This window comes from Anser brachyrhynchus, assembly GCF_964034855.1.
Source record: "Anser brachyrhynchus genome assembly, chromosome: 11".
Taxonomy (NCBI): domain Eukaryota; kingdom Metazoa; phylum Chordata; class Aves; order Anseriformes; family Anatidae; genus Anser; species Anser brachyrhynchus.
Genome location: NC_137706.1, coordinates 8,721,409 through 8,749,229, shown reverse-complemented (window position 1 = coordinate 8,749,229; position 27,821 = coordinate 8,721,409). Strand labels below are relative to the sequence as shown.

The 27,821-nt window shown below is 36.7% G+C and overlaps 1 protein-coding gene across 9 annotated transcripts in view; it reads left to right on the top strand.

Moving 5' to 3' along the window:
* The window catches only part of SCAPER (S-phase cyclin A associated protein in the ER), a 242,691-nt gene that overhangs the window by 148,991 nt on the left and 65,879 nt on the right, over nt 1-27,821 (top strand). For all 9 annotated transcript variants that reach the window (XM_080551341.1, XM_080551342.1, XM_080551340.1 and 6 more), the window contains 3 exons: nt 4,631-4,767; nt 9,811-9,876; nt 19,941-20,067. In XM_080551341.1, coding sequence (XP_080407467.1) covers nt 4,631-4,767; nt 9,811-9,876; nt 19,941-20,067 — 330 coding nt within the window. The remainder of the gene's footprint in view (nt 1-4,630; nt 4,768-9,810; nt 9,877-19,940; nt 20,068-27,821) is intronic.

Below are 27,821 nucleotides of genomic sequence, written 5' to 3'. Positions count from 1 at the left end.
TTATGGTTTTGGCAACTCAATTTCTCATGGAGTTTGTAGATGAGGTCCATCTGTTGCATTTGGAAAGTGTCAGGATTCTCAGTGACTAGAAGTCAAAACAGTTGAGATGCAGGAAGAAGAGAGGAAAAGCAAAGACGCTTTTGGTAAATAATCTATTTTTATCGTCTGCTGCGTTGAGGCTGCAGTTTTACATGTGCATTTGATGTCAGTTTCTATCACTACTTGTAAATGAAGTAGTGAAATTTTGTACAGAAAGTTTATTTATTTTGTTTTAAAAAGATCTTCAGTGTTATATTAAAAATATTTTAAGTCTGTAAGACTCAATTTTTAAAGACCTTAAATACCAGCATGCATCTATACAGAGTACCATTAAATATCAAATTGTATATATTTATCAGATTACTCTCAGGTAGCTTATACTCTTGTATAGCTTTCTCAGTTAGAGAGTCTCCTCCTCAGAAACAGGTACAGTATACTTTAAGGTTTTCAAAAATAACCTTTAATTTAGGTGAACACATTCACTAATTCACCACACTGGAGGGAAATAGCAGGAGCATTTATACTGTACTGCATTATCGAGCTATCACCATACAAGAATATATAGAGGGACATGCACAGCACATCGTGAAGAAATATACCAGCATTCAATTCCTGTACAGACCAACTTTGCCAGTTCGTGGCATAGATTCTTCTAGGTTCGTGAAAGTTAATACCTTATTTTGCAATATAATTGGTATCAACACCGCAAATTAAAGCAGGAGTTATCAAGTATGAAAAATGATGGCAGAAAGCTGATACTTAATGACCATCACAGCTTACTGGTGAGCTGTGGTTCTGTTTTTATTTTTGGATTAAAAAGTTTAGCATTAGTAGTTTTCCTGGGTTAGTCCTATATTCTACATCATTGTTGAAAGCAAAGCTTTTGAGAATTTGCATAACTATTGAGACTGTGGTTTCTATACCAGCAGTGAAAATCACCTGATTTTGTGGTAGGTGTGAATACAGATCTTAACAGCCAGCTTTCATTAGAGAATTTACATAATACAGCTTTGCATTTATAATAGCCTAACGCCTCCAAAGATTTGATGGTTTACTAATATCTGAGGGTTTTAGGTAATTAATTATCTGTCAGAATGTGCTCAGCATAGCACAGAATCAGGCCAGTAACGTGCTTTCTTGCTGTCCTGAAACCAAACCCCAGAATGCCTCTGTGGTGTGGGTAAATTAGTCTCAATATTTCTTACTGGATTTACTATTTACTTATATAATACTAATTTTAAATAAGTAAAAAGCTTTAAGGAAGAAGTGAATAGATCACCTAGTTATTCTGCATTACCTATATTAGAAATGAGAGAAAAATAACCAAAACTCAGTGATGAAATTGTTGCTTAAATAAAAGCATTCAGAAGAGGAAGTTAGTTAGTTTATTGTCTAAGCAGTGTACTGGCTTGACTCGCTTTCATACACTTAGAGCAATTACTTTTTTGGTACGTTAACCTGTCTGGCCGATGGTTGTACAAGTAAAATTACTAATGAACTTAATTTGAAGGGTTGGACACACAGTACTTGAACATGGCTCAGTGGATTTAAAAGCCTTTGTTTTTCCAGGTAACAAGTAGGAGCTTTGTGATACCTGGGAATAAATATTTCTGCACTGCACTGAAGCACAATATTGGCAGCAGCCATCTTCCCAGACTCAAGTTGTCATTCAATGCTGAGCTATTAGTTATACTCGTTTCACACCTGAGTAGTGATCTGCCTGCAGTGATAGTCCTGTGCTTTGATCTGTACGTTGAAAAAGTGATGGGCTTTGTGACACAAGGTGTTATTACTCTAGTCCATCTTTCACGAGCCGTATGTATGAAGTCTGATGTTAATCCAAACTGCCACACTTTGAAAGCTGAGAACTCTGAGAAATATCCTCACAAAAGTGAGTTCACATGAGCAAAACGGTTTATCAATAGCACGAAGGGTGGTTACAGCAAGACCTCTTTTCGCCCTCCCAGGCTGATAAATGAAATGTGCTTGTTGAACTCTGTGGTTCTCTGTGAGTCTTCTCTTAAGCCACGGATCAGATTGGGAAACAGACCTGAGTGTCTGCTGAGGGATACTACAAGGCTTTGTCTCACTCCTCGTTTCTGCCTGTCAGAAGTCTGATGGCAGGCTTGCTGTTGCTCTTCTGTAGCATGAAGACAGCAAGTTGACTGCACCTGAATGAGGACATTCTGCCCCATTTCTCACATGGTGTCCATCTCAAAGGGCAGTATTAACCTCATTTTGCTCTGGCTGTCACTGAAAGGATACAGCAAATAGTTTGAAGACCTGACGAACCAAAAAATCAGTTTCACTGTTTAACAAAGATATAGAACATTTCTTCTAATGTTCATGATCATTTTTTAAGGGTTTCATCGCACTCATTGGATGTAATATATGTAAACTGCTAGGAAATAACCCTGTGGAGGGATACTACTTCAGGAGTGCATGTGAATCCCATCAAATAATTATTAGACTTGTTGAGTAAGTGAACACCCTCAAAATGCCAGCAGCTAAGTACCCTGAAGCTTAGTAGCTGAATAATATCATACATAGCTTGCTCTGATAAAGTCCTTTCTTTTCTTAATATTGAAAAACTTGAAACCATCAATTGCCTGTGATGTTTGAGCCTTATGACAAGGTTTTTGTTTGTCATAAGGAAGTTTCAGTCAGTGACTGCTATTTTCAACTGTGTTAATGTGTGCTACTCTGAACTGGTTAAGAACTAACTCATCAAATGTTGGGGTGTGTTGCTCTCTTGTAATACTGCGTCATGCTCTGAGGGGTAGCCTTCTGAGATGCCTTAGGATAGTTTTCCTTGAAGCACTTCTTGCTAAAATGATGTTGATAATATTAGTGGGGAGGAAAAGTTTGATCTGACTAACGGGAAAAATTCTTATAAAAGCTTGTTAGACTTGCTGTTACATATGACTAATACAGTTTCCATTGAATTACTTGGACAATAAATTCAGGGAAAATGCTCAGATATACTGGGAGTTAGGCAGGGTAGGCAGTGTAGCCAAGTTAAAGGCACTGTTTTAGAAATTGCTTAGATTTTTGTACTTGATTTTTTATGTCTGATATTCATTCAGTATTCATTTTGCATTCATATGATTTAAGATATTAAGAATTTCAGTTACTATTTTGACCAAATATATATTGCTAGGTTATATCATGCTCTAATGCTTTACAAAAACTAAATGGTCTTTTTCCAGGAAAATTCACAAAGATTTATTTTGTTTTCAACAAGCATAATACTTTCCTGAATCAGTGAAAGAACCAGTGGAAAAAAAAAAACATAGGTCATTTTCTGCAAAATATTGTCTTTAATTTTTTAACAGTTCAACTTTTACTTTGAATTTTAAGAATACTTTTTTTTTTAAAAAAAAAAAAAAGGAATAACAGCTTCTCGTTGTGGCACTCATTTTCAAGCACAAATTATCCTAATAAGCAGTGGTGGCTTATACTTCATAATGTGTTCAGTATTCTATAAGAAAACAAATATAAGCCTTGTTATATTAAAAATGTAGTAAGTATATTCTAGTAACTGGCATTAAAATATTTGCTTCTTATTACTTGTAAAAATGAATCTGATAAAACTGGCTTTTGTAGCCACATTTTTCAACTGAAATGGACTAGTTGAGGATGTTGTAGTAGTTTAAGTGGGTCACTGTTAATGTTTATGTCTTTAAATCAGTATAAGTTTCTTGCACTGACAAGGATCTGGAGTACACAGTTCAGAAGAGGTTAAATGAAGTAATGCACATTAAACTGAAAAGTATGTCTAGAAGGATAAGAGTAGAAATTCCTCTTTGCCATTGAAAACTAACTTGATGCATAGAGTGCTTTGAGCAAATTTCTGGCTTGAGAGAACTGAGGGAAAAAAAGGTATTGAGCAGTTTACCAGTGTTTCTAGAGGTGTTGGGCATGTTTGACATTGTTTAAGTGTGCAGTTTCTGGGCAGCCTGCTGGTCACTGGAATTGTTACAAAGATTCGAGTGTCCATGCATGGGTAGCATAGGTCAATCCAAATCGGGGACAGCTTCAGGGGAATAGCTTTTTCAGTTTTTCACCTCAAAATTAGAAATATTTATTTTAAAAGTAGACTTTGAACTGTATTGGGGTGATCTAGATTGAAAGTACCTCAGAGTAAACAGGAATAAATGAAGGTAATTTCTTGTTTTTAGTTTAGTATGTGGTCATCTTCAGTTAGGTACTTCTGTTCTAACCGTAGAACAAGCTTTTCCTATCCTGTTTTTCTGCAGATAAGGAGTTTAGTGTTGGAGAGTATATAACATTTTGCAGTAAAATAGTGAGGTAACTGCATTTTCCAGTTTATCATATTGTCCTCCACCTGTTCTTTCAAGTCTTTTTTTTTCCACTTCAAGTTTTTGCAGTTAGCTCGTAATTTTCTTGAGTGTATTGTTATTTTTCTGGAATATAAATAGAGGGAGTGTTTCTAGTGTTTAAAATTTAGTTTTAAATTTATTAATTTTCTTCACCTTTTGTTAAGTATTTTCCACTACTTATTTCTGGGAAGATAATCTATAAACACTACCATACACTGTAAGATTAAATATTTCAATATTTTATGCAGGAGCACCTGTCATTAAAAAAATACATTGTGGATATTGTGATTGAGAGTTCTCTTCCTGTGGAACCATTGAAAGAAGGAGAGGAAAAGCAAAAAAACAAAAAGAAAGCCAAAAAGTTAAAAGCACGGATGAACTCCAGGTAGTAAAAGCTATTGTTTTTTTTGTTTGTTTTTTTGTTTTAAGTTTTGTTCTGAACTTTACTTTTTGTCCTTTAGTATGAGTGCCATGGAAGGCTTAAAAAATGAAAAAATAAGTTATTTGCTTTGGGAGTGTCCTGAAAATAACACTGATGAGCCTAATTTATGGCCACTTTCTCTGATTGAGAAAGAAAACTGAATATCGATCTGGAGCCCTTGGTTTCACCTGTTAAGAGCTTTTCTCATAATTGGATGCCAGTGCTCTGCCAAAACCATAGCATCTTCTAGCATACAATAGCATGTTTAAATTTGTGTAAACCATGCCTATTTTTCTTTCTAGCTATTGATTTTTAAATGAAGTATCAAAGAAAATCAATAGTAATCAACAAATAGAAGTCAGCCTGCTGTAGTGTCAAATCCCATGACTAAATTTAATCATTTTTTGTTGCCTGTCACAACAGAAAGTTAAAAATATCTAAAAATGGAAAGTGAGTTGTCAGACCTGCAATTTGTTATTAGCCTAAAAAGTGACATCTCCAGATCAGTAAGATATGCAAAATGACATTATATCATGAACTGCAGTGTCAGTCTGTAGCTGAGGAGACCCCAGCTGAAGTAAATACTTAACTAAATAATATATTTTTAGATTTATCTCTTAAAAATACTTCTCAGGTGGTAAAGTGCATTGTTACATATTTTCTCTGTATTGTTCTTAAGCAAGAAGTGTTGCAGATTAGAAAAAAAGTGTAGATTTTTAGAGCAACAGTAAAAATGAGTTAGTATATTAGCTCATAATAATGTTAATAATGGTACATTAATCTCAAAAATACAAAATAATTACACAATTTTTATCATTTCTGATTTTTTTTCCTCTTTGGATGATCAAATCTAGTGTCTGAACTTCACATTTGAACACACTGTTGAATTTGGATAATACATTCTTGCAGGTTTCTAATTTCTCAAGGTGGATTTTTATTCATGTTACCTGTTGAATTAATGCAGCTATTGGGTCCAATTTTAATTCTTTCTCAAGAACTACTTCTGTTGAATTAAGTCAAAGGTTTGTCAGACCTCGGGTTTATAGTTCAAATAATAGTTTGTTATTGGCACTGGGAGTTGAAAAAGGGTTTTGGAACATTTTGAATTCTGATGTTTCAGACTGCTGGGTGAGTCAGCATAACTGTCATAAAAATTTTAATTAAAGCAGACATCATTTTACAAAGATGTACTAATGAGAAATACAGTGGATGTTTCAAAATCTTGGAGGAATTAAATTGGAGAGACATGAAATTTACATTTTTTAAGCTTGTTTTTAGTTGACTAAAGAGTGACTAAACTTTTCATTGCTCTCCCTGAAGAAAACATTAAATTGACGATTTCACCACGAAACTTATGTATTCCATGTAACGTTAACACAAAAAGCTTACTAATAAAGATGTCCAGTAGCAAAATGAAACAAAGTTTGTTCTATTTCAAACAAAAAAAATGATGAGGAAAAATAAAATCCATTTAGGAGATTAATTTTAGCCATGCAAGGCTTGCCAGTCTTCTACAGTTAGTATAATTGACAGTTGAGTAATAGTAATAGGCCTAGTAATGACAACTATGGCCTTGGATGTTTGGAGGTTTGCTGTAATCGGAAAATGATAAAGTGTTATGTTATGTACTGCTGCAGCCTCACTTGAAGTACTGCATGCAGGTTTGGGCGCTACAATATAAGAACGACCTAAAACTATTACAGAGCCTTCGAAGGAGGTCTGCAAGGCTGGTGAAGGGCCTAGAGGGCAAGGCCTGTGAGGAGCACCTGAGGCCCCTTGGTTTGTTCAGACCAGAGCAGAGCAGGCTGAGGGGAGGCCTCATGGCGGCCTGCAGCTCCCTCACGAGGGGAGCGGAGGGGCAGGCGCTGAGCTCTGCTCTCTGGGGACAGCGACAGGACCAGAGGGAACGGCATGGAGCTGGCACAGGGGAGGGTCAGGCTGGATATCGGGAAAAGGTTCTTCAGTGAGAGCATTGTCGGGTGCTGGAACAGGAACCCAGGGACATGGTCACAGCACCAAGCCTGCTGGAGTTCAAGGAGCGTTTGGACAAGGCCCTCAGACATAAGGTTTGATTTTTGGGTGGGCCTGTGTGGAGCCAGGAGCTGTACTTAGTGATCCTTGTGGGTCCCTTCCGTTTGGGATATTATATGATTGTTAAAGCAGTTAAAGTAATAATCTCACAATTACAATGTGAAATGCTAAATTAAATAATTTAGAGTATGTCTACTATGTTTCTGCTCAACAATCTAAACAGTAATACAAGCAGATTGCTGGGAGTTACTGCAGAAAATCAACTGAGAACTTAGATGGAATATGTGAAGTCCCTAGTAATTTATTTAGGGTTGCTATCTATAAACTGTGTTTTAGCACATATTTGCAACTATTCCTCTTCTCTAAAGAAGTAGTGGTAACAAACCTCCCTATACCCGATGGCTTGAAATTACACATTCATTTCCGTTCCTAGGAAGCTGTGATATTTAAAATTTGAAATAACTAACTGCATTAAAATAGGTCCTGTTTCTCTCCTGAGTTTCTTGCTCCTAAATCAATATAATAATATGAAAGCTATGAAGGGCAAAGGTGAATGAGGGAACAAATTGTCATCACTGGGTTATTAGATATGTTGAGAAGTTTTGTTAGTCTTATTAATAATATTTATAACCCTAAGCTGTTAAACTGATGCCATAGTAACAACTGATATATAGCTAAATAAATTATCTCAGGTTAACACATATGTGCTGCTATGAGAAGAATACTTTGGTGCCTGCATGGCAAACTGAGGCCTGCTGAAACCTAACCCCCAGCAACAGCGGTGGAGTTACCAAGTAGGAAGTGCACACAGTTGAGATAAGCTTTGCAATGGATTTAAAGCACTTCTGTCATGTTCTTTAGTAACAGATATTTTAGGTGATTATTCATGTTTGACTGACTCGTCTGTACAAAACTCAGAGATAAAATATGTTGTTTCTGGCTGAGACAGGAAAGAAGGCAAAAGGTTAATAAGGGAATCTCACCTCCATGTTTAATACTAAATTCAGTTGTGATTAATAGCTTTATTAATGATCCACAAATCAGAACTAGTACTAATGTAACAGTATTTGCATGTGGCACAAGTTGTTTAGGTTAAGCAAGCTGAGGGAAAATTTGAGTAGCTTTGGAAAACTTGATCTTCTTGGGTGAAGAGAGAATATAAAGAAGTGTGGAGTATGTGTACCTGAGAGAAATAGTGAACTATTTCTGAAACTTTCAGATTTTAAATGAGCTCTCTCAACCCTAGGAACAAAATGACTGTTACTTACAGATTAGTAAAGACCTTTGAACAACTGCTGTTACAGCCAAAATCAAAATGTCATGTTGCTGTGTTCCGTTGATGATTTTTTTTCTAAACATGACATAAAACATTGTCTCACCTAGCTGAAAGGACCTTGATAAAGTAGAAAAATGCAGAAAAAGATTATGAGGTTACGAGAAAAAAAAAAAAAAGCTTTCGTGAAGAGAAGTTGAAAAGACGAAAAGACTGGGAATGTTTATTTTAGGAAGATATGAGGAAAGACCTGATACAATAGTAAATGAAATCAATGCTTAGGATTTATTAGGAATTAAATCTTTACTAAACTGGTGTTTTGTAGCGGAGCAATAAAACACATTTCCAATTGGAAGCCATTGGCAAAATCTTGGATTTGGAAAACAAACCACCAAGAAAAGAAAACAGTTGGATGTTTGTAAAGCAAGCAAGAATGCCAACTAACAACAGTTAATATTCAAAATACTTTGGAAATTAATACTAAACAGCGTTTTTATGGGTCAAAGTTGACCTGAAGCAGATGTTTTCTGCTTCTGTCTTGAGGGAGTTTTGGCACCTTCCTTTGGGGATTCTTATGGGTGCCACTGGTAGAGACAAATCACATATTTGGTTTAGTCCAGCATGACAGTGAAGTTTCCTTCAGGTGTGGGTACAGCTTGCCAAAGTCCTTACTTGTGAAGAGTTTTCCCAGCTGTGAATGAGGTGCTACTCATTCATCTGAGAACAGAACCTCAACAGACTTGAACAGCAGTTCTGCCTTCAGGCTCTAGAGGTCTGTGTTGTATCTCTGAGGTCTTCATTTCAGAATAAAAATTGAAAGAGCAATTTTAATGGATCAAATGTTTTTAATAGCCAGATGCTTTTAGTGTCTGCTGGATGTTTTTTCACAAGGCTCTGGCTCTGAAATTTTTAATTCTTCTGTGTCACTGTGGTGTGTGGTTTAGTTTTACTTCGTGGAGTTGGGGAGATGTTATAAAGTGTTACAGGATTACCACTCCAAGTCCTGTTTTGGTTGATGAGCTGCTGATGATTTTCACCTGCTAGTTTAGGCTGGTTGCAGTCAAAACAAGTGGTGAAAAAGAAGTCCTGTCTCTGTCTTCCTGCTTTTTGGCATATGGCCAGTGTAAATAATACTTTTAAGTGTCTAAACAGGTATGTGATTATAGGTCCTGTTTCCATTTCTAACAGTAAAACAGCCATTAGTGGAAGTATTTACTTCTGTGCCGTATGCCTAACAAGGTTCATAACGTTACAAAATGGACATTAATTTCATTAAAAATACCTCTATAGCTGTAAATAAAACAAATAATTTGTTCATTATAGTGTCTGTGTTGTAGTATTCTGATCTACACCACCTGTCTAAATTACTAATATTTTTATCAGATGAATGAGTTAATTTTATAATGAAGTAGGTTTCTACAGTTCTTTCCCTATTATTGTATATGTTGCTTTAACATTTGTCACCATATTGAAGGTCAAATTAAATCCACCATTTGTGTACTGATGTTATACTAAATTAGTAATAATAATTGTTAGTGACTAGTAGTTAAATATCTGTATGCATTATGGTAAGGCAGAATTGTCAGAAATGGCATGACCTATTATGAAACAGAAAAATTGCAAAGGCTAGAATTACCTTGCTGATATTCCATACAGTATGCTTTAGATGATAGTCAATAAATGATTAATATTTCTTCCTCCAGGGCAAAGGAATATGAGAGTTTGATGGAAGCAAAAAATGCCGTCTCCGATTCCCCATTTAAAGCCAAGTAAGCATTTAACTTTATGTATTTTAGACTTTTTTTTTCCTGTCTGTAGCAGAAGTGCTTCTGAAATTTCCAGTGGAGTGTGGTAAGGTTCCCACTCAATATGGGATGTACTGTCATATTGAATTACAGATCAATTCCTAACACGAAAGGTCAGATGTTATAAATGCCTTTTTTTTCTGAAAGCACTGTATATCTTAAACCATGTAAGATGCAATAGAAAGAGAGCATGTGCTTATCTCTTTCCTACCTGGAAGCAAGAAGGTTCCAGCTTAGTACTCTTCAACACTGATTGTGAAAGTTCAGTACTGGAATTATGGAACTGAAAAGCTTGTGTTACCTCCCTTTGGTCAGAAACAAAGGTTCATATGGGGAAACCACAGGTATTTTAATGCACAGGTGTCTTAATCTGGCATTGAGCTTTGTAAAGAATAGACCATTTTATTGTCAAAGATAAGGCACAGATGAAGGCAGTAGATAGTAAAATTAAAACAAGCAGTTATCACTGACAGATTTCTCCTCCTTAGTATGAAGCTGAAAATTAGTCAGCCTTTTCTGTGTGATTGCATTGAAACTGTTTGGCAAAAGATGCAGAATATTTGGATTCCAAAAAGTTCTTGACAAGGTCTCTCTTGCCAAAGGTTTTAGAGGAATCCATATAGCTGTTGCGTAAGTAGGAATAGGTTCAAAAACTGAAAAGAAGTGGAGATGCCTGATCAGTGTTTGCTAAATAGGGAGGTTACTGGTAGAGTTCTGCAGTCCTACAATGTTCAACATAGTCACAAGGACTTGGACTAGAGGGCAAACAGTGAGACGACACAGTTTGACCACTATGTGAAGATACTCAAGATAATAGGGACAAGAGCTGATACTGAATAATAATTTTGAAGAGAGACAGTAACAAAGCAGTAAAACGGCAGGTGAAATTCACTGTATATTAAGGGCTACACAGTGTCGGGGGACCCGGGAACTCAGTGCTACCTTCACATACAAACTGATGGGCTTTGAATTTACCGAAGTGATACATAGTTCCAAGAAAATACTAGCTCCGTACTCCTAGCAGTTAAAGCAAATCCTTTATTAAAATTATTTAGACAGGTGCAGAAATAAAATAATGAATGTCATTATGTACAAATCATCTACATCTTTTGAATGCCATGTGCATTTCTGCTTCTTTATCTCAGAAAGGATATACTGGAATTGTTGAGAGTTCACAGACAGAAAGAAAGGAAACAACTTCTGGTATAACTTCTCTGTTAGGGATTAAGTACTTCTCATTCTGGAGAAAAATGCAATGGCGGGAGGAAGTTGCAAAGGATGTATGTTACAGAGATTTACAAGGTCATAAATAGTGTGGAAAAGATGGTGGTGACTGATCGTCTGCTGTCCCTCCCAGGGCCAGAATGAGGAAGCACGGAATGAAGATCAGTGGTTCTTAGTGCTGTGTGTAATTAGATATATGGGACTCGTTGACAAAAAGATGCTGAAAGTTTACCTTGCATTCATAGCGGTTCAAGGAAACAACATCTAGCTCTAGAGATTCCTAAACTGAAAATGGGGGCAAGAAAAGGATTAGTAAAGAAGATTACATATGTTTACCCAGTTCTTAGTTTTCCTCAGGCATCCATTTACAGTTCTTTGTTAGGGTAGCAGGCAGATGGTAAACCATTCCTACAGTTGTGCTCAAGAAGTCCATGGAAGGTCAGTCAGGCTGTAGCAGCTCAACAGTTGGATTCAAATACCTTCATCCTGAAATGATGATGACTTTCTGGGTTGGGGATGTTTGTTTTCAGGATGAGGTAATAACCAGATTGTGTTTTGTTGTTGCTTCCATCATTCATAAATTGCTGATACACTTCAAGGTAGTGATTTTTAGAAGTCCCTATTCTTTAAGATGTTCAGATCCTTGCTTTTAGGCTTCCCTGATGCTTGTATGACTAACATGTAAGCAGTGTCTTTCATGCAGTCTTTTTAGTAGTTTGAAAACCTGCTGCTGAAGCTCAGTATGTATTTTAATCAAAAACATTGCCGAGGTTTAACATAGGAAAATGAAACATCTCCACCAGATGGCACAGCTGCATAAACACATCGGGGAAGAAGGTTCTGTTGGCTTCGTTTCTTAATTATCAGCACTTCAATTTTCAAGATTAATTTCATGGCGAATTAGGACTTCTAAATTTGTAGCTTCTATGTTTTGCTTTTCTTTGCTACCAGAAAATAAAAACATTAGGTTCTAGTTGTCAGCAGAAATGTGGTGTGTTTGAGCAACTGACAGTACTGACAAGCTGTAGCTTTTCCATGTTAGCTTCTTTCTGACTTCTGATTATCATCAGTGACGTGCTTTATTCAGTTGTTTCAGTAGCAGTGCAACAGAAACTCAAGCAAGTTGTTTTGTTTTGTTTGTTATTTCTTGACTGATTCTCAATCTACAGTTTTTATTTCTCAGTGAAATGCTAGGGTACTTTCAGGCAGAATCTTCTGTTTCACCTGCTTTCTTATTGCCTTCCTTTTTTACCTCTGTTCTTGGAACATCCTTAACTTTCCTGCATGTTCTCAGTATCTGAATGGAGTAGGTGGTGTAATATGAGGAGGTTTCAAATACATTTGTGGATCCTTCTTTTGGCTGCCTCTTAACTTTTCTTTATTTTCTCAGTTTTTTTCTTTATTTTCTCTAGATTGATTTTGCTATTTTGAAACCAGTGTCACATTTATTCTGACATAATCTAAAAAATAAGAAATATGAGAACTGAAATGTAATTACAACTAAGGACTTAATTTGCATGTTGCACTCTAAGCACACATGCCCATACAGCAATCTGTTGCAGTATTTTGCAGCCATAGCATTTGGTGAGATCGTTTTTGTTGTTCTTCGTTTCTTGTATGCATCCTGCCTCTGGACGAATCACTGAGGTAAGGAGGCACTGTCTCACAGATTCTGAGGATGTTTATAGTTCTGGCCCTGTTCTGAGTGCAGGGAGGCTGGAGTTATGAGCCCTTTCAAAGTGATGATCCCAGGGAAGGTGCAAGTAGAATCACCAGTAGATCCACATGGTCCATGTCTTGGCAGAGTGTAGCACTGCACGCCTGGTGCTGCACCAGCACCCATTAGGGCTGCACTCTGTTAGAAATAAACTACTGTGGTGGCCACTGTGTAGCTCACTTTCATCACAAAGCTAAGATAATATAAAATGGAAGTATGAAAGAGAAGAGTAGCCTTCTCTCTCTCTCTCTCTCTCTCTCTCTGTAAAGGATAGAGTGAGAAGACAAGACATGTTCTGAGTTTAAGACCAGACCATATCTGTTTATGTGGATAAACAAATTAATACAGGAAAGAATAATAGGCAACATTTTTCTTAACAGAACTAAGTACAGGATCCTACTTTACTAAGAAAAATAACAAGAAGAATTAGCTGAAACAGTATTAGATCTCTACTAAAACGTTTTTGTATTGAGAAGCTATGAAATAGTTAACGGTTACCTTTTTAGCTAGAACACAGTGTACTACTGTGAGCTAATATTAACTGCTACTGTACCTGGCTGAGACAGAGCAAATCCTTGCCAATACTAGGAGTTGTAACAGCTATCCAACATGTGCTCTGAGTAGATCTGCAAATTTAATGAGAGAAGTCATGTCATAGGGTGAAGGGTGTAAAAACTAAGAAGGCAAATGTGTTCTTTGTGTCAAAACAAATGCCACTATGTTTTGTTTCTTTGGAAGGAAGGTTTGAGGTATTCAAATTTGGTGGAAGTCTGCTAGTGAACAAAGAAACAACTTTTTTATCAGTGGGCTGAGCTTAAAATTTTTTTAAAAATCTTTTTAAAATTCCATTTAAAACATGACACGGTTGGTAGATGTGTTTGTTCACTTAACAGAAGCAAATGAATTTTAGAACGAGATCATTAAATACAACTTTCTGGTATGTTTCCTTGCTTATGTCTCGTTTCTTTAACTCCTCCTATCCCTGATTATGTCTTTGTAAACAACTAAAACCATTTATGGAATGCAGTTTATCTGATTTTAGTTGTTAGTCATGTCAGAAAGACAGAACCCAGAATTAGTCTTTGGCAGGTAAAAAGCCTTTTTAGATCACCTTTAAGATTAAGCCACCTTAATATTATGAGACCACTGATTTCCTGCGGCAGCTCCTAGATTGTTTCAGTAGTTCTTGTTAGTGTATGGTTTGCAGGCTTATAAAAACATTCACTGAGGAAGCAGTGATTCAAGTGCTTTCTAAACCTCACAAATAATACAAATATCAAAAAGCAGAGAATGTTTATCTTGCTTTGATAGACATGGTATGTGTGCCTTTTCCAGTTTGAGTACTGGATATACTGATTCTTGAGGGGGATTGTAAAAGGCTTTAAGTGTTTCTTTTTCTAGAAACAGTTTTGGAAGATGCCTGAAACCGTTTTTTTTTTTCTATTTAGTAACTATCCAAAAAATTGCCTCCCTTAATATAGGCAGAAAAATAGATACAAATGCTGCTTTACTTGCTTGGTGTCTTGGTCTCTGACCAATCTCCTGTAGAAAGCCCTTTCAAGGAAAAGTGCTGCACTCATTCTCATTTGGGAATGGCCATTCTGTTGCTCCGTGGCCTTTTTCAACTGTTCATTAGCTGGTTGGTCATTGGTTGTACTTAGGTTGTTTTATAAAAGCCAGTGGACATTTGATGCATTTGTGGTATTAATTCGGATTCTCTGGGAACTGATCTGAAGGTAATTATTTAGTGTCCAGTCCGCAAAGTTAGCCCATCAAAACACACATGGGCGATGGCTCTTTCTGTTTGCAGCATCCTTTGGTGTCCATCAGAGCAGGTTTTTAAAAGGGAAGGAAAAAGCTTTCGTAAAGTAAGAGTGTTAGTTACATTTATTTAATATCTATTATTCCAAAAGCTGTATGTTTGAGTGTTAAAGCAGTCTGAAGGTAGGAAAGCATAAATGTCATCCATAAATATAAGCAGGGAAAGTAAGGTAATGAAAGATTGCCTAAAGGGAGTTAGCACGATTGCAGGAATGTTTAAAATAAAAATATAACCTCCCTAATCTAATACTTCAGCCACTTTCTCCTCTCGTTCACGAAGGACTTGTTTTGTTTTGTTGTTGTTTGTTTTTTTCATTTTTTTTTTTTACTTCCTCCTTTTTTAAACTACGAAAAGGGGCACTTCAGACGGTCTGATGAAAGAACCACTATTCTGAGAAAGGCCTGCAATACAAAAAAAGGAGTCAGGAATGTAGTGTGGAGTTTGTTCTTGCAGAGCCTCGAAGATAAATGCCTTCAATGACACAGTTCGTTCTTTTTTTTTTTTGTGCAGTATAGCAGTGTGTTCACAAAACAAATGGACCTTGTAGGTTTTCTTGGTGTACTAGGCCAGTTTACAGTTAAGTCAATTATAAAATATTATACCACAATACTGATTAGTGGGGAAAAATGTCTGAATCTGGAAATATTTGTGCAAAACTTGTTTTTAAACAGCTGTATGAACTATAGAAGAGCTGAAATATAAATAAAATAAAATTCAGTTAAATTTAAACAAAAGTAAATATCTGTTCTCTCATTGGATGGGCAGTAGGTGTTATTTTCAGAGAATTGCCAGAGCATTCTTATAGCAAATGAAATTAATTCAGAAAATCTTTTTAGCAATTTTGCCATCAGTTTTTAGGTAGCTTCCATTTCTGAGACTAACAAAGATGTACAAAGCTGCATATTTAGGCATCTAGCGATGTTGTGAAGTAGAGCGGTGTTTTCCATTGCGTTCCTAAAGTGATTAGAATGTGTCAGGTGTGCCACTGAGTATGTTACTTTGCTGCAGGGGTAGTACAGAACAGAGCAGGGCTGTACGTTGCTTTAGGAGGATACAGCATAACTCAGTTTTGGGCTGGGCAGGAACCGCCACAGACTTTCTCAGTTCTCTCCAGGCACACACTGCACAGGCAAGAATTGGGGCTGTGTGTCCAGCTGGCCTCTGGCCGCCCTCAGCAGGAGCGCACAGGAGGAGTAACCAGTCTCTGCCACTTGTACTGATCCTTCCGGGCATACATTCAGCACACAGCCAAGAAATCATGGATTTAAATGTGGAAGTGCTGAAATAAATTGATGTTATTATTTCAAGGTGGTTTGGTGGTTGTGTTTTTTTTTTTTTTTTGGAGATTAAATGTGACCTATAAACATTGACAGAGATCTTTTTCCTTTAGTCTATAAAATATATTAAACCTACTAGAAATATTTAGCCTATGCTAAAACCAAACCCTTAATTTTACAATACTTCGTTGTAATTTTATTTACATATTTTCTCTATAAACCTTTAATTTGACTATCCATCATTTTCCTATTTGCAGTGCAAAAAGACCCGATAATGTATTTGTATTTGCTGAACATGCTATTTAGCAGAGTGTAACATTCTAAAACCAATCTGTGCCTTATGTCTCTTAGGATATTTCTTCTACATTCTGAATTATCTCTTTGGAGGCAATGCTTACCTTTTAATTAGTGGGATGTAAATAATTTTAGATAAAAAGGCATAAATGTTAACTTTCCCTTTTATTTAGCCAAATAAATGTTCACTTACTTATTGTTCCCTCCATGGCACATTAAACCTTGGAGGAATGCAAATTCTGAGATGGAGTGAAAATTAAGTTGTTGTTTTCAAAATGTTTGGATTTGGACTCAACGGTATTTCCTCATAGTCCTTGAGCAGGTGTTGATACCGTAATGTATTAATCTACTATATGCCCAAAGGGTGTTCTCTTTCCAGATCTGTTTGTGGCAATGATTAATTCTATATTCAAGTACAAGTCATCCTGCATAGATTTCTAGTCCTTTGAAACAGTCTTAAAGAAAATAATTCTTATTTCTCTGTGATGCTGTCAAGAGGTCAGTATAAAGTATAGAAATTATTTTAATTTCTCCAAGACTCACTCAGTGGGAGGAGGGTTTTTATTTCCCATCTCTTCCCCATATGATCATGTAGCATACTTTACCCTTTTTTGACAGAAGACCAACATACAGTATGATATGAAGATGTAAGAAGTAATTCTTTAATGCGGCACAACTGGAAATGTTCTTTGTGTTTTCAGCATCAAAATAAGAAACATAAAGTCTGTCTTTTGGTAAAAGCTTTTCAGCAAAGAAAATATCAAGAACCTAATCAGTTCTACTTCATTGATTAGATGGGCTTTCAAAAATGTGCATATAAAATTATTTAAGAAATCTAGATATTTTTGTCTTAGACTGTGTATAAATCTTGGGGTGGGTGCAAGAGAAAAATTCAATGCAGCATCTGGAAAGAAGGGATGTTCCAGTAATGAAGTAGTTTGTTATTAGTGCTCAAGAGTGCCAGTTCTGTAAGTGAAGATCATTCCAGAAGAAGAAACTGATTTAAGGTAGTGTCTTAATTTGGAGAAAAGGGAAATGCTTGAGAAACTAACAAAGTATTATTTGGCAAAAGAGGATATATGTTCTCACTTTTCTAACATGAACTTCAGCGTGATGCAAAATGAAGTATTTATTGGTTCTCACAACAATATGTGACCACTGGTGCATGAGGAAAGACAGGAATTTCTGTATGTATGAAAGTTCTTTTTGAGACTGAAGGGAAAGGGAACATGTCAACAGACAAGGCAATGTAACATGATTATTTTTTATTCGATTCCTTTTTAGTAATGCCTTGATCAACCTTACACATTTTGTATGCTGATGGCTGATGAAACATCTTTTCTGTCTCATCAAAAAAGGTTTCAGACTTGTCATGTATGAGAGGGGTTTTTATTTTCTCTGTAATACTAAGATTAGGAAAAGTCCCTTTCTTTAGCCTCTGTGCTTAATCCTGGTTGAATTCCATTCCTCTGATGTTAAATGGAGCAAATGGAAACCTGTCTTGCCATCTTCTGTCATGGAGTTGCACACAGTATAGTGTGTTGGGTTTTTTGTTGTTTATAAATGCTTTAATCATAGAATTTGGGTAGATGTTTCCAAGGGAAGTCCTCTTTATTTTTGATTAATGCACCAGGATATTGCCAAGAAAATAGCTATTTTAAACCCCACAAGAATACCTGAAATACCTAGCTTCTAAGTCGTCTTTCTGCACTGCAGCAATTCAGTTTTTCATCAGTGCTACAATCCACTCCTTAAGCTCAGCAGCGTTAGCGGTCATCTGATTTATTGTCAAAGTCCTGCAGTTATTTGGCTTTTAATTTTCTTTCCCATTTTAGCTCCTGGTTTACTGTGTTAGAGTGTTTCCTCCGACTTCAGTTTCCACAGAGGAAACAACCGTGCAGAAAATTTTGTTGGCCTTAGTACCCCTTTATTTTTCTTGTCATAGAAAAATCCACAGGCTGAATATTAGTGGACTCAGCTGACCAGATGATGATAAGTCCAAAACACAAAATTCTGCAAATCGTTTTTATTTGTACTTTCAAAACATATCTTTATTTCCAGTGTCTTTTGAAAGCTTCTTACAAATCTCTTAATTTCTTTAAAGAAAAGATACAGAGTACCTGTTTCCCACTGATTAAGTAGAAACTTTCTGTTCAGGTCTCATTCCAAATAAATATTCTGTATTTTGTTGTTTGTTTTTTTTTTAAACACATAACTGTTGTGGTTCATTCTCCTGCCATTCTGTCTCCTGTCTCACCTCTAGGAGAGCAGTTAAGGCAAGCTTTTTTTTCCTGTTACTCTGTCGTCACTTTGTGACTGCTTTCTGGCCCTTTCACACTGATGGTCTCTCATTTTATGATAAACATTGATATCCTTCCTGCAGGTTTGTATTTACTTCTAATCACAACTGTATTTCTTCCTCTCATGCTGCTCAGTTACCAGCTTCTTCCCACTTCCAGTACAAATTGTTCTACTAGCTCAAACGAAAGGTCGAGCAAGCACAGCAGAGCAGCCAGTAGTACTAAGACAGTGGCTTGCAAATACGTGGCAAGTACTGACTGATACTTCCTCGCTGCTTCTCATAATCCCGTGGTAAGGGACCCTGTTTAGCATTTTTATCACCTGCCTCTAATGCCTCTACAGAGGTAGAAGTCTACATGTGAGCTAGTTACTGATCTCACATTCAGGGCAAGGAAAGATGCACTGAGTGTGCTTTATTTTACACTCCAGGAGGAAATGAGCGGTGCCTTGTAACTGTGTATTGTTCCTCACTGCCTAGCAAGAGAGCATAGGCGAATAGCCCAGAGGTAGATATGTAAAATTTAAATGAGTCTGAATCCACGTGTGTGTGCGTCTCTCCCACCTCTGCATTTTGGCTTCATTACTGACCCTTATTAATGGAATGCCCTTTCTGAGGTAGCCTGCAGAGTCACTAGTTTTCATTTGTTCAAATAAACCTGAAGAGCTATTTCTTTTATGATGCCTATAAGAAATTAGCCAAGTAGTCTGCTGTTCTGTTTCTCTTACTCATCTCAGGAGGGAACTACTCAGATAAGTGGGTGGGAAGAATCAAGCAATGGAGGAAAAGGGCATGTTGAAAGCATATTGAAAAGTAAGATGACTTCCAATACCTAAAGTTGGCCAACAGGAAAGGTGGGGAGGGACTCTTTGTCAGAGAGTGTAGTGATAGGACAAAAAGTAATGGTTTTAAACTAAAAAAGGGTAGATTTAGATTAGATATTAGGAATAAATTCTTTACTGGCAGGGAGGTGGAAGTAGGTGATCTTGATTGAAGGTCCCTTCCAACGCAAACCGTTCTGTGATTCCTTGACAAAAACTAGCAGGATAAACTGTGGAGGGATAATAGGGAAATTAACTTGTTTGAGCAATGAAATAAATAAACATAGGACTAATAAAGAATTGCCTTTATGGCTATACTGTTCACATTATTTCCTTACCATTTCCCTAAAAAAGCAGATAGTGAAAAGTCATAGACACTCAAAGCTGACAGTGCCTACTTGCTGTGTTGCACATTTTAGTTGCTGTTCAGTATAGATGATATTGTTACACCGATTTTCATTGTTGTTTTGTTGAAATGTAGTTACCGGAGTATCATTACAAAGATGAAATTTTCCATGATTTGGAGACTTTTTCTTTGCTTTAACTGCTCTTTGTTTTCTGTTTCATGTTGAAGGTTACAGCGATTAGCAAAAGACCTTTCCAAGCACCTCCAGATGCAGGATAGCGGTTTGTTGGCAAACAACAAGGTTTCTGCTCTGGACCGGACTTTAGGAGAGATCTCTCGTATTCTGGAAAAAGAGGTATTGTGACTGTTACTGTCTGTTGTGATTAATCTATAAACTGTGTTGCCCTCAATATCAATTTGGATTTGGGAATGTTTTAGATGTGTATTGATGAATACTAATGACTACTATAGTAGAAGCTTGGAAGTTTCAGAGTGTATCTGAAAGGAGTTCTCCTGAAGGGAGTTCAACTGTCTAAATGAACAGAGAGCTCTGTTCATGAGAGAGCTCTATTTCTAGCATTATGCATTAATTAATGCATTTCTTACTAATTTTGAGAAGTTATCTAATAAAATGCAGTAATTATAAATATGTATTGGAATTCCTATGTTACTAGGTATTAGTACTTCAGGATTCAATTTTTTATTTAAGTGTTTAAATTTATGACAAGGAGGCTTTGAAGAGAAAAACTGTGCAAGTTTTCTTTTTTTTCTTTCCCAAATCCACACTTTTTTCAGTAGGTAGGTTCAGGACTCTTGCTATGAGCTTGATGCATACGCAGAATGATGTGTTCTAGTTACTAGTAGAAGATGAATATCATTTTTTTTACATCAAACAACAGGCTTGTATGAAATTTCTAGTCTGTTTACATGGGATTTATAGCATCATCATTTCTGATCTATTAGTAACTTTAGATAAGTCTGTGCTTCTACCACAAGTAAACAACATTTAAACAAGTGGATTTGATATGGATTGTTTTCCAGTTGTATTCTCTAGTATTTTAGAAAACTGTCTGATTTAAGTAGAATTTAAGCTAATTAAATAAGACCAGGTAAGTGATTTTGTATTTCTGAAAGTATAAAAGCTGATTCAAGCTTGAACATTTCTGTGACGGATATCATGAAGTTTAACTTTGTTATATTAGATTGTGGCAAATAGGCTTTCGTTTTATATTTACTGAAGTTTAAAGATTAGTAAAAATACGCATGTAATGTAAAAGACATATTTCTGTAAAATAAAGTGTGTGCTGTTCATTTCCCAGTTTGTGCTAACATATACCAATCTATGTTAGTAACTGGAGTTGCGCTTAGGAGTAGAGGAAGGCTGATAAAGTGAGGATAAACACTTGTTTATCCTGTGCCATTTGTCCTCTTGGTACAACCAAAGGAAGCAGTGGAAGATTTTGAGCTTTCTAATTAGGAGGCCAGCTCTGTTCTGCCAGGAGCCCCAGCACAGATTAGAACAGCTCTTGCTGTGGTATTTCAAAGATATTTTGAGTCTGGCTGCAACCCAGACTGGCTAGTTGTGTTTTTTCTGTTCTCATCTTGCTTCCTACAGCTGCAATGGCTTGCACTTCACCCATGGGAGGAAAGTGGTCAGTTAAGAGTAAGTAGGAGATCTTTTTGCTTATTCACAGTGTAAGAGTTGCACAGAAGTTGACATTAGTTGGTAGTTTGATTTAATTGAAAGTACAGATCTGGCCTAATGCTATTTTTAAACAAGACTGTCATTACATGCAGGCTATCATGGTTTGATTTTATATGTTTAATAAGGTTTATTATAAACATAATTACTATATTATAAATAAGCTTTTATTTTATAGCTGGCTAAATATTTTACAAGTGATTTGTCTGATCCGTTGTACTTTAATTTGTCCTTCTGCCTGTTGTCCTCAGGATGCTTTTGCAGCAGAACGAATGAAAGGACTGCTAAATAGTCATCTTAGTACTAAATATTTCACTGGATGTTGTTAATGGTTTGAGCCATGTAGTTACACTTTTAGAACTCTGCACTCCAATTAGCAAGTTTTCACAGGACTGAGTCGTAAGACTTCTTCCATGTCCCCCAGCACCAAAGAGCTGAAATGCTCTGGGGGTGCTTTTTAGACAGGAGTTGTCAGTGTCGTGTCAGGAGGAATGAGAGCTCCCTTGCTCTTCTGTAAATGTGCTTGGTTAGAGTATGCAGAAAGGTCCCTCAGCAATTTGACAGTGTTTGCCTCAGCTGTTCCTGGTGGCGTCCTTTCTCCTCAACCAAAAATTCAGGAAGGTTCCACATCACAAAGCTGTTGTGCTTTCCCAGAACACTGCTAAGCCTGTTTTTTGGGGTTGGTCTTCAGTGGAGGGTTGAGGTATTATATATTGTATGTGTTTATGGTTTGAATTTTCTCTTAAGTGCTGTGCTTATAAAGCCTGCCTTGCTTTAAGATAAAATGCTGAATTTTTGTAATTGAGAGCGTAGAATTTTCATCTTTATTATTATTTCAACGTGGTTGGCCTGCTGGCACAGTGGTTTGTCTTGTAATACAACTTTTTAAACCATTAGAACCTCCATATTTGAGTTTTCCAAAGGAAGGTTATTTTGTTCTCTCATTGACCCTTAGAAAAGACCTCTCTTTCATAGCTGCAATCACGATATCCTGAAAATTAGTACTGAGAGAAACCAAGTTAATAAAATCTGAGGAGGGGGTTTCAGCATTGTGGTTCAGAGTTAGTTTCTGTAAAGATAAGTGCCATGCTTGAAGGTTTTCACAGCTTACTCAGTGTGAAATACAGCTTCTAATAGCATATACTTTTAAATACTGAACAGTGCCGGGATACTGTTCTCCTGTGTGTTATTTTAATTACTCTGAGTTGCTGATCAAGTTTAATAGCAGTTTTGAAGGACTTCCAACATTTTCCAATTGTACAGTGTTTGTGTTAATTACTGAAACATTAATTTCATATTTATTTGAAAATTTAGAAAATGTGTTGTTGCATCAGGTCTCTGAAAAGATTTATCTATTTGTGAAGTTATTGAAATAATTACAGGAAACTGTAGTTTCCTGAGATTCTTTTAAATAAGACATGAATTGCAGCTAAATGTTAATCATCAATTGTTCGTAATGTTACTGCTTGTTGAGCCTGCAGTCGGGAAATAAAAGGTAAATTTGGTGATAGTCATACATTATTTTGTTGTTGATTTGGATTTTTACCCTCAAATCATTATTCTACACTGGAGAAGTCTTATTACATCTGAGTGTCCTAATCAATAAGGTCAAGAAAGATTGATTGCAATAGCTGTCACTGTGTTTACGGCACAGATCGTAGGTAGTCATTTATAGAAGTGGATAGTAATTCTCTTGTTAACTTGTGAGTCAAGAAATCAGCAGACACATCTTACATGTCAATGGGCGGTGAAAAGAATCTTGATGGTGTCAGTCATTGACTGAGAGGAGGAGACTGACACTGTTAATTGAATTTCCCTGGAGAACATAAAAATATACCATAATGTAGGGGGAGGAATGAGGGAGTGGGAACCACACAAGCTGTCAGTGTGTGTGAGCTGATAACAGTGATTTACCCTTACTAATGGCCTGGGTTGAATAAAGAATTGCCCTAAGGGAGGACAGAGTTAACAACAATAGATCCTTGCCACTTACTAGAAATTCTTCAGACTCAGAAAAAGTTATGCACAAGTATTGTCAAATAAAATTGATTCAAAAAAAAAAAAAAACACCTTTTCAGTCATACTCTGAAACATTTAAGTTTTCTTTTGTTAGTAGCTTACATTGACTGAAAAAAGTGTATGCCTTCTCACCAGGGAAATAAAGATTTGTTTTATGAAGAGCAAAATACCAATACAGCAGGAAGCGTTTATTCCTAGTTTAAAGGGGTTTTGCATCAGCATATCCTCTAGATACTCAGATTGTTAAAGTGCAGCTTCTGAGGATCTGACAAGAAGTGTGGCCATTAGTTGCACACAGCCTGTGGTTCACACATGCGTTTTAATTGAATCAACATAGACGGTGCTATAAAGTCATAAACGGCACTGTTGTTCCAATTTTAAACAGATTCCTGCCCAATGCCCCTTTGGAATGTGTCCTTGCTTCTGCTGGTGACATCAGACCGGAGGTACAAAGCTGGATGGCGCTGTATGTGCTCAGTATGCTGCCCCTGGATCTATCTGACACACACTGTTAGGGCTTTGATTGGGTTGTGCTCTAGGTTACTGGAAGGCAGTCCTGAGGTTTTGTGCAGTCTCTCATCCTTCCTGGCAGAAATCCTGAAAGGAAGCTGTATTCACTTTCACCTCTACTTTGTTTAAAAAATATTAAACAAACAAAAACAACAAAACAAAACAAACAAAAAACATGCACACAAACACAATAGCACAATGCATGCAAATGTTACCAAAAAGCCATGGCCTGATGTTGGCAAATTGTCATGTGGAACTCTTCAAGATCTTAAACTGAACGTTATCAGATCTTAAATTCTCCTAAGAATTGGCCTTTGCTTAAAAAAAACAAACAAAACCAAAAAAAAACAAAAACCCACCACCAACCAAAACTCATGTAGCCTCTTAAAGAAGGCAGAACTGCAGGACTAAAACAGTTTTCCTGCCGCAGTTTTTTCTGCTTCAGAGTTTATACATGACCATTCTTCAAGAGACCTAAGCTTTCCATTACCGAGGGCAGCAGTGTGTTTCAGATATGCAGGGAACCCAGGATTAACTGCTCAAGTTTGACTTGAGCACTCATACAGAAATGTCCTGTAATAGGGAATTCAAAAAAAATTGATTGAAATCAGTGTATCCTATTAGTGTGACCACAAGTACAGTATTAAGCTGCTAATATCATTAATTTTCTTCAGTGTACAGAGGTGATCGTTACTGATTTAAAAACAACAAACAAACAAAACCACTATTTTCTGCTGTGTAAATATTATGTGTTCCGCTGCCTGCAGTACGTATATTTCTAAGGCTATGAACCTGACCTGGGTCAGAGGTGACTGCCGCTCACTCAGATGGTCTTCCTAGACCTGCTGACACATCACTTCCCTAAAATTCTCCCTACTTTCTTTTTAGTTTTGTGTTGTTTTGGTGGGGTTTATTTCGGTTAGTTTGTTTTGATACAGTTTTTAAAAGCCCTACTTTAAAACGTTTATGGTACCACAGCTGACGCACCCCGCTGTTCTGAGGACCGTGGCTGGATGCTGTGTTCAGGAAGGAGCGTGGTGACAAGCAGCCGAGGGCAGCAGCCTTTTCACCTGGCTCAGCTGCAGCTAAAACACTGCAGTTAAATCACTGCTGTTAAATGTGTTCAATACGTATATGTGACATCAAGACAAGCTGTTAATGTATCTCACATCCTCCTGACTGGGAATATGACATACACGGTTTCGGTATGATCACAAAGGGAACCTTAGGATTTTTGGAATTCAAGTGCAACAGTTAATCTGCTTAACTGCAGGTTTTTTCATAACGTTTCTCGTTAGACCACGAGTTTGAAAAAGGTATTTATCACAATGCAAGTTATACAATTCCTCTAACTTAAGTGATTTGACAGGGAGCATCCTACAGATGTGCTGCCGAGGAGAGAGCTACAGGGGAAGGACAGAGGTTTCATAAATGTCCCAGCCTAAGCAAATGATAAAGCTGAAACTCTAAAAGCTGAAACTAGGCACAAAACCCTAACAAGCAAGATTTCCCTGGTTCTGATGTTTATAAAATTACTAGGATTTTGTACTGTTTTGAGGATAGGTGGTGTCCCGGTTTCCTTCAGGTTTCCTAGGTGCAGTAAATAATACTGCAAATTAGGTTATTAAAGTATGGGACTAAAACTGAACTGAAGTGGATAGAAGAGGAGGCTTATAACAAATGGAGCCACATTCATGTTGCTTATGCTTACTCGTCAGCTCTCTTGGCACAATTCTAACAGTAGTTGCTTTTCAGTAGGCTAAGTTTCAAGGTATTTATTTTTATTAAGCTGGAATAGTCCTCATCCTAAGAAGTGATTTCAGGGAAAGAAATGCGTTCACTTAGGAAAAGGTCTGATTTTGTAACTCAAAAATGTGTGAATCTAAGCTAGTAATTGTTTCTTGTTTCAATGCTTCTATTATTTTTAAAAAGGCTCTCAATGCTTGTAACTTCGAAAAAGTGCTCTCTTGATGACCATTAATGGTTTGTTTAGTGCCAGACAACATTTTTGTTTTTGCAATTTTTAGATAGATTTTTCGTCTTCCTTTTTCAGCAGTCATGATGTCAGTTATTTACATTTCAGGACAATGTTTGTTGTAACTTTCAAATACAAGGGGACTATAGGGAGACAGTGTTTATGCCATTGTAAAGACTGTCAGAAATGGCTGGCCTTAGCAGCACAGTTAGGGTGCCTATTTATGATTTGTTCTCTAAACTGTCAGGCCTACTGGGTATGGTGACCATAGCCAGTGTGAAGCTTCATAGGCCAGTTTCTGGAAGGCACATTGAGTTGTCTGTCCAGCTAGTCCTTCTCCTCCCCACCCCCCCAAAAATAGAAACTGAATCACGAGAAACTTAAACAGTAAGATTAAAAACTGTTTTTGCTCCATGTACTAACTCTTCGGCAGTGTTAAGTGGAACATGTGCAAGCTTTTGTACCATTTGCGATAAATTTCTTAAAAATCCTCCACAAAAAAAAATAAATAAAATTGTTCTTGTGTGTGTGTAAAATGCATATATGCAGACAAACAGATTTTAGAAGCAAATATTCAAAAATGTTACATACTTAAGATACCATATAAGAACACAGTAAGTAAGAATTGTGGTTCCCCATCTCTTAAACATTTGGTTCTGATGCTGCAATAGTTTGTGAAGCTGGCTCAAGCACCTAGGTAGCTGCCTATTTCTAGTGTAGCAGAGTAGTGTAGCCGTCCAAAAGGACTGAAAGACATTGAATTTAACAGCTGAATTTTATTTTTCAGAAGTACTCTGGACCAGCTGAAAAGGCAATGATGTATGTTTAAGCTTTTCTAAACTTACTATTGAGTATATTTTAAATGGATATGGCATCATTGCTCCACATAATCACTGAATGAATACTAGACAAGATACTGCAATTTGATACCAAACTCTTGAAGGAATTTAGAATTGCTAAGCTAAGCAAAAGTAACATAACAAGGTAGTATATTTTAAGCTAGATTATGTGTTCAGAAAAATCAGCCTAGCTTTAGACTGTGCAAGTCATAGCTTGCTGTTTCACTTCTAATTCACACTTGAAAGTTTTCTTCATTATGAAATAGAAGTAGCAAATTTTAAACCTAATTTTTTATCTAAAAATGAGTGATCCTGATTTAACTTAGTTTTGTTAGTTAGACTGCTTAGGGACAAGGATGATGATTATCTCTGAAGAAAGCAGAAGTGTTAGAAGTGGAAGCAATGACTCATTAATTTCTTCAGAATTAATAATTCTTGCTTTTGAAGCATTGAAGGGTCACCTAGTAATAAGATGGTGGCAAAAATTGGTGAATCAGAGCATCATAGGACATTGCATGTGAGAAAGGGTGAAAATTACTGGTGCAGGGATTCTGCCTAAGTCATGGCATATGACGTAACCCAGCTTGTATCCCACCATCAGTATTTTGTGATCTCACATCTGTGTACATGTGCACACAGAGGCACAGCGGTGTGTGAGCACAAGAAGTGCACCTCAGCCGGTTTCTGTAAACAGCCTCACGACTATGTAATTTCTCAGTCTGACTGAAGCTTTCAAAAGTTACTTAAACTTTGACATTTGAACATTATTATAGTAATGAAAAGCTCAGTCAAAATGCCAGACTTTTATAGGTGTTTTTGTGATTGAGAGGAATTTTTTTCCTTGAAGGGATACCTTCTGTGATGTGGAGCTTTGTTTTCCCATTTACTTACCATCTCCCGTTTCCCCACTAGAGGACACTACGGGCAGGAACAACGGCACGTCCCCTTCATCCTTACAAGTAACAGCTCTATTTAGAAGTCAAATTCTGGTTTGGAAGAAAAAATGCTTACGTGAGATTTCAATCTGGTTAATACTGAAGCGACTTCTAGGGCCAGAGGTGTTA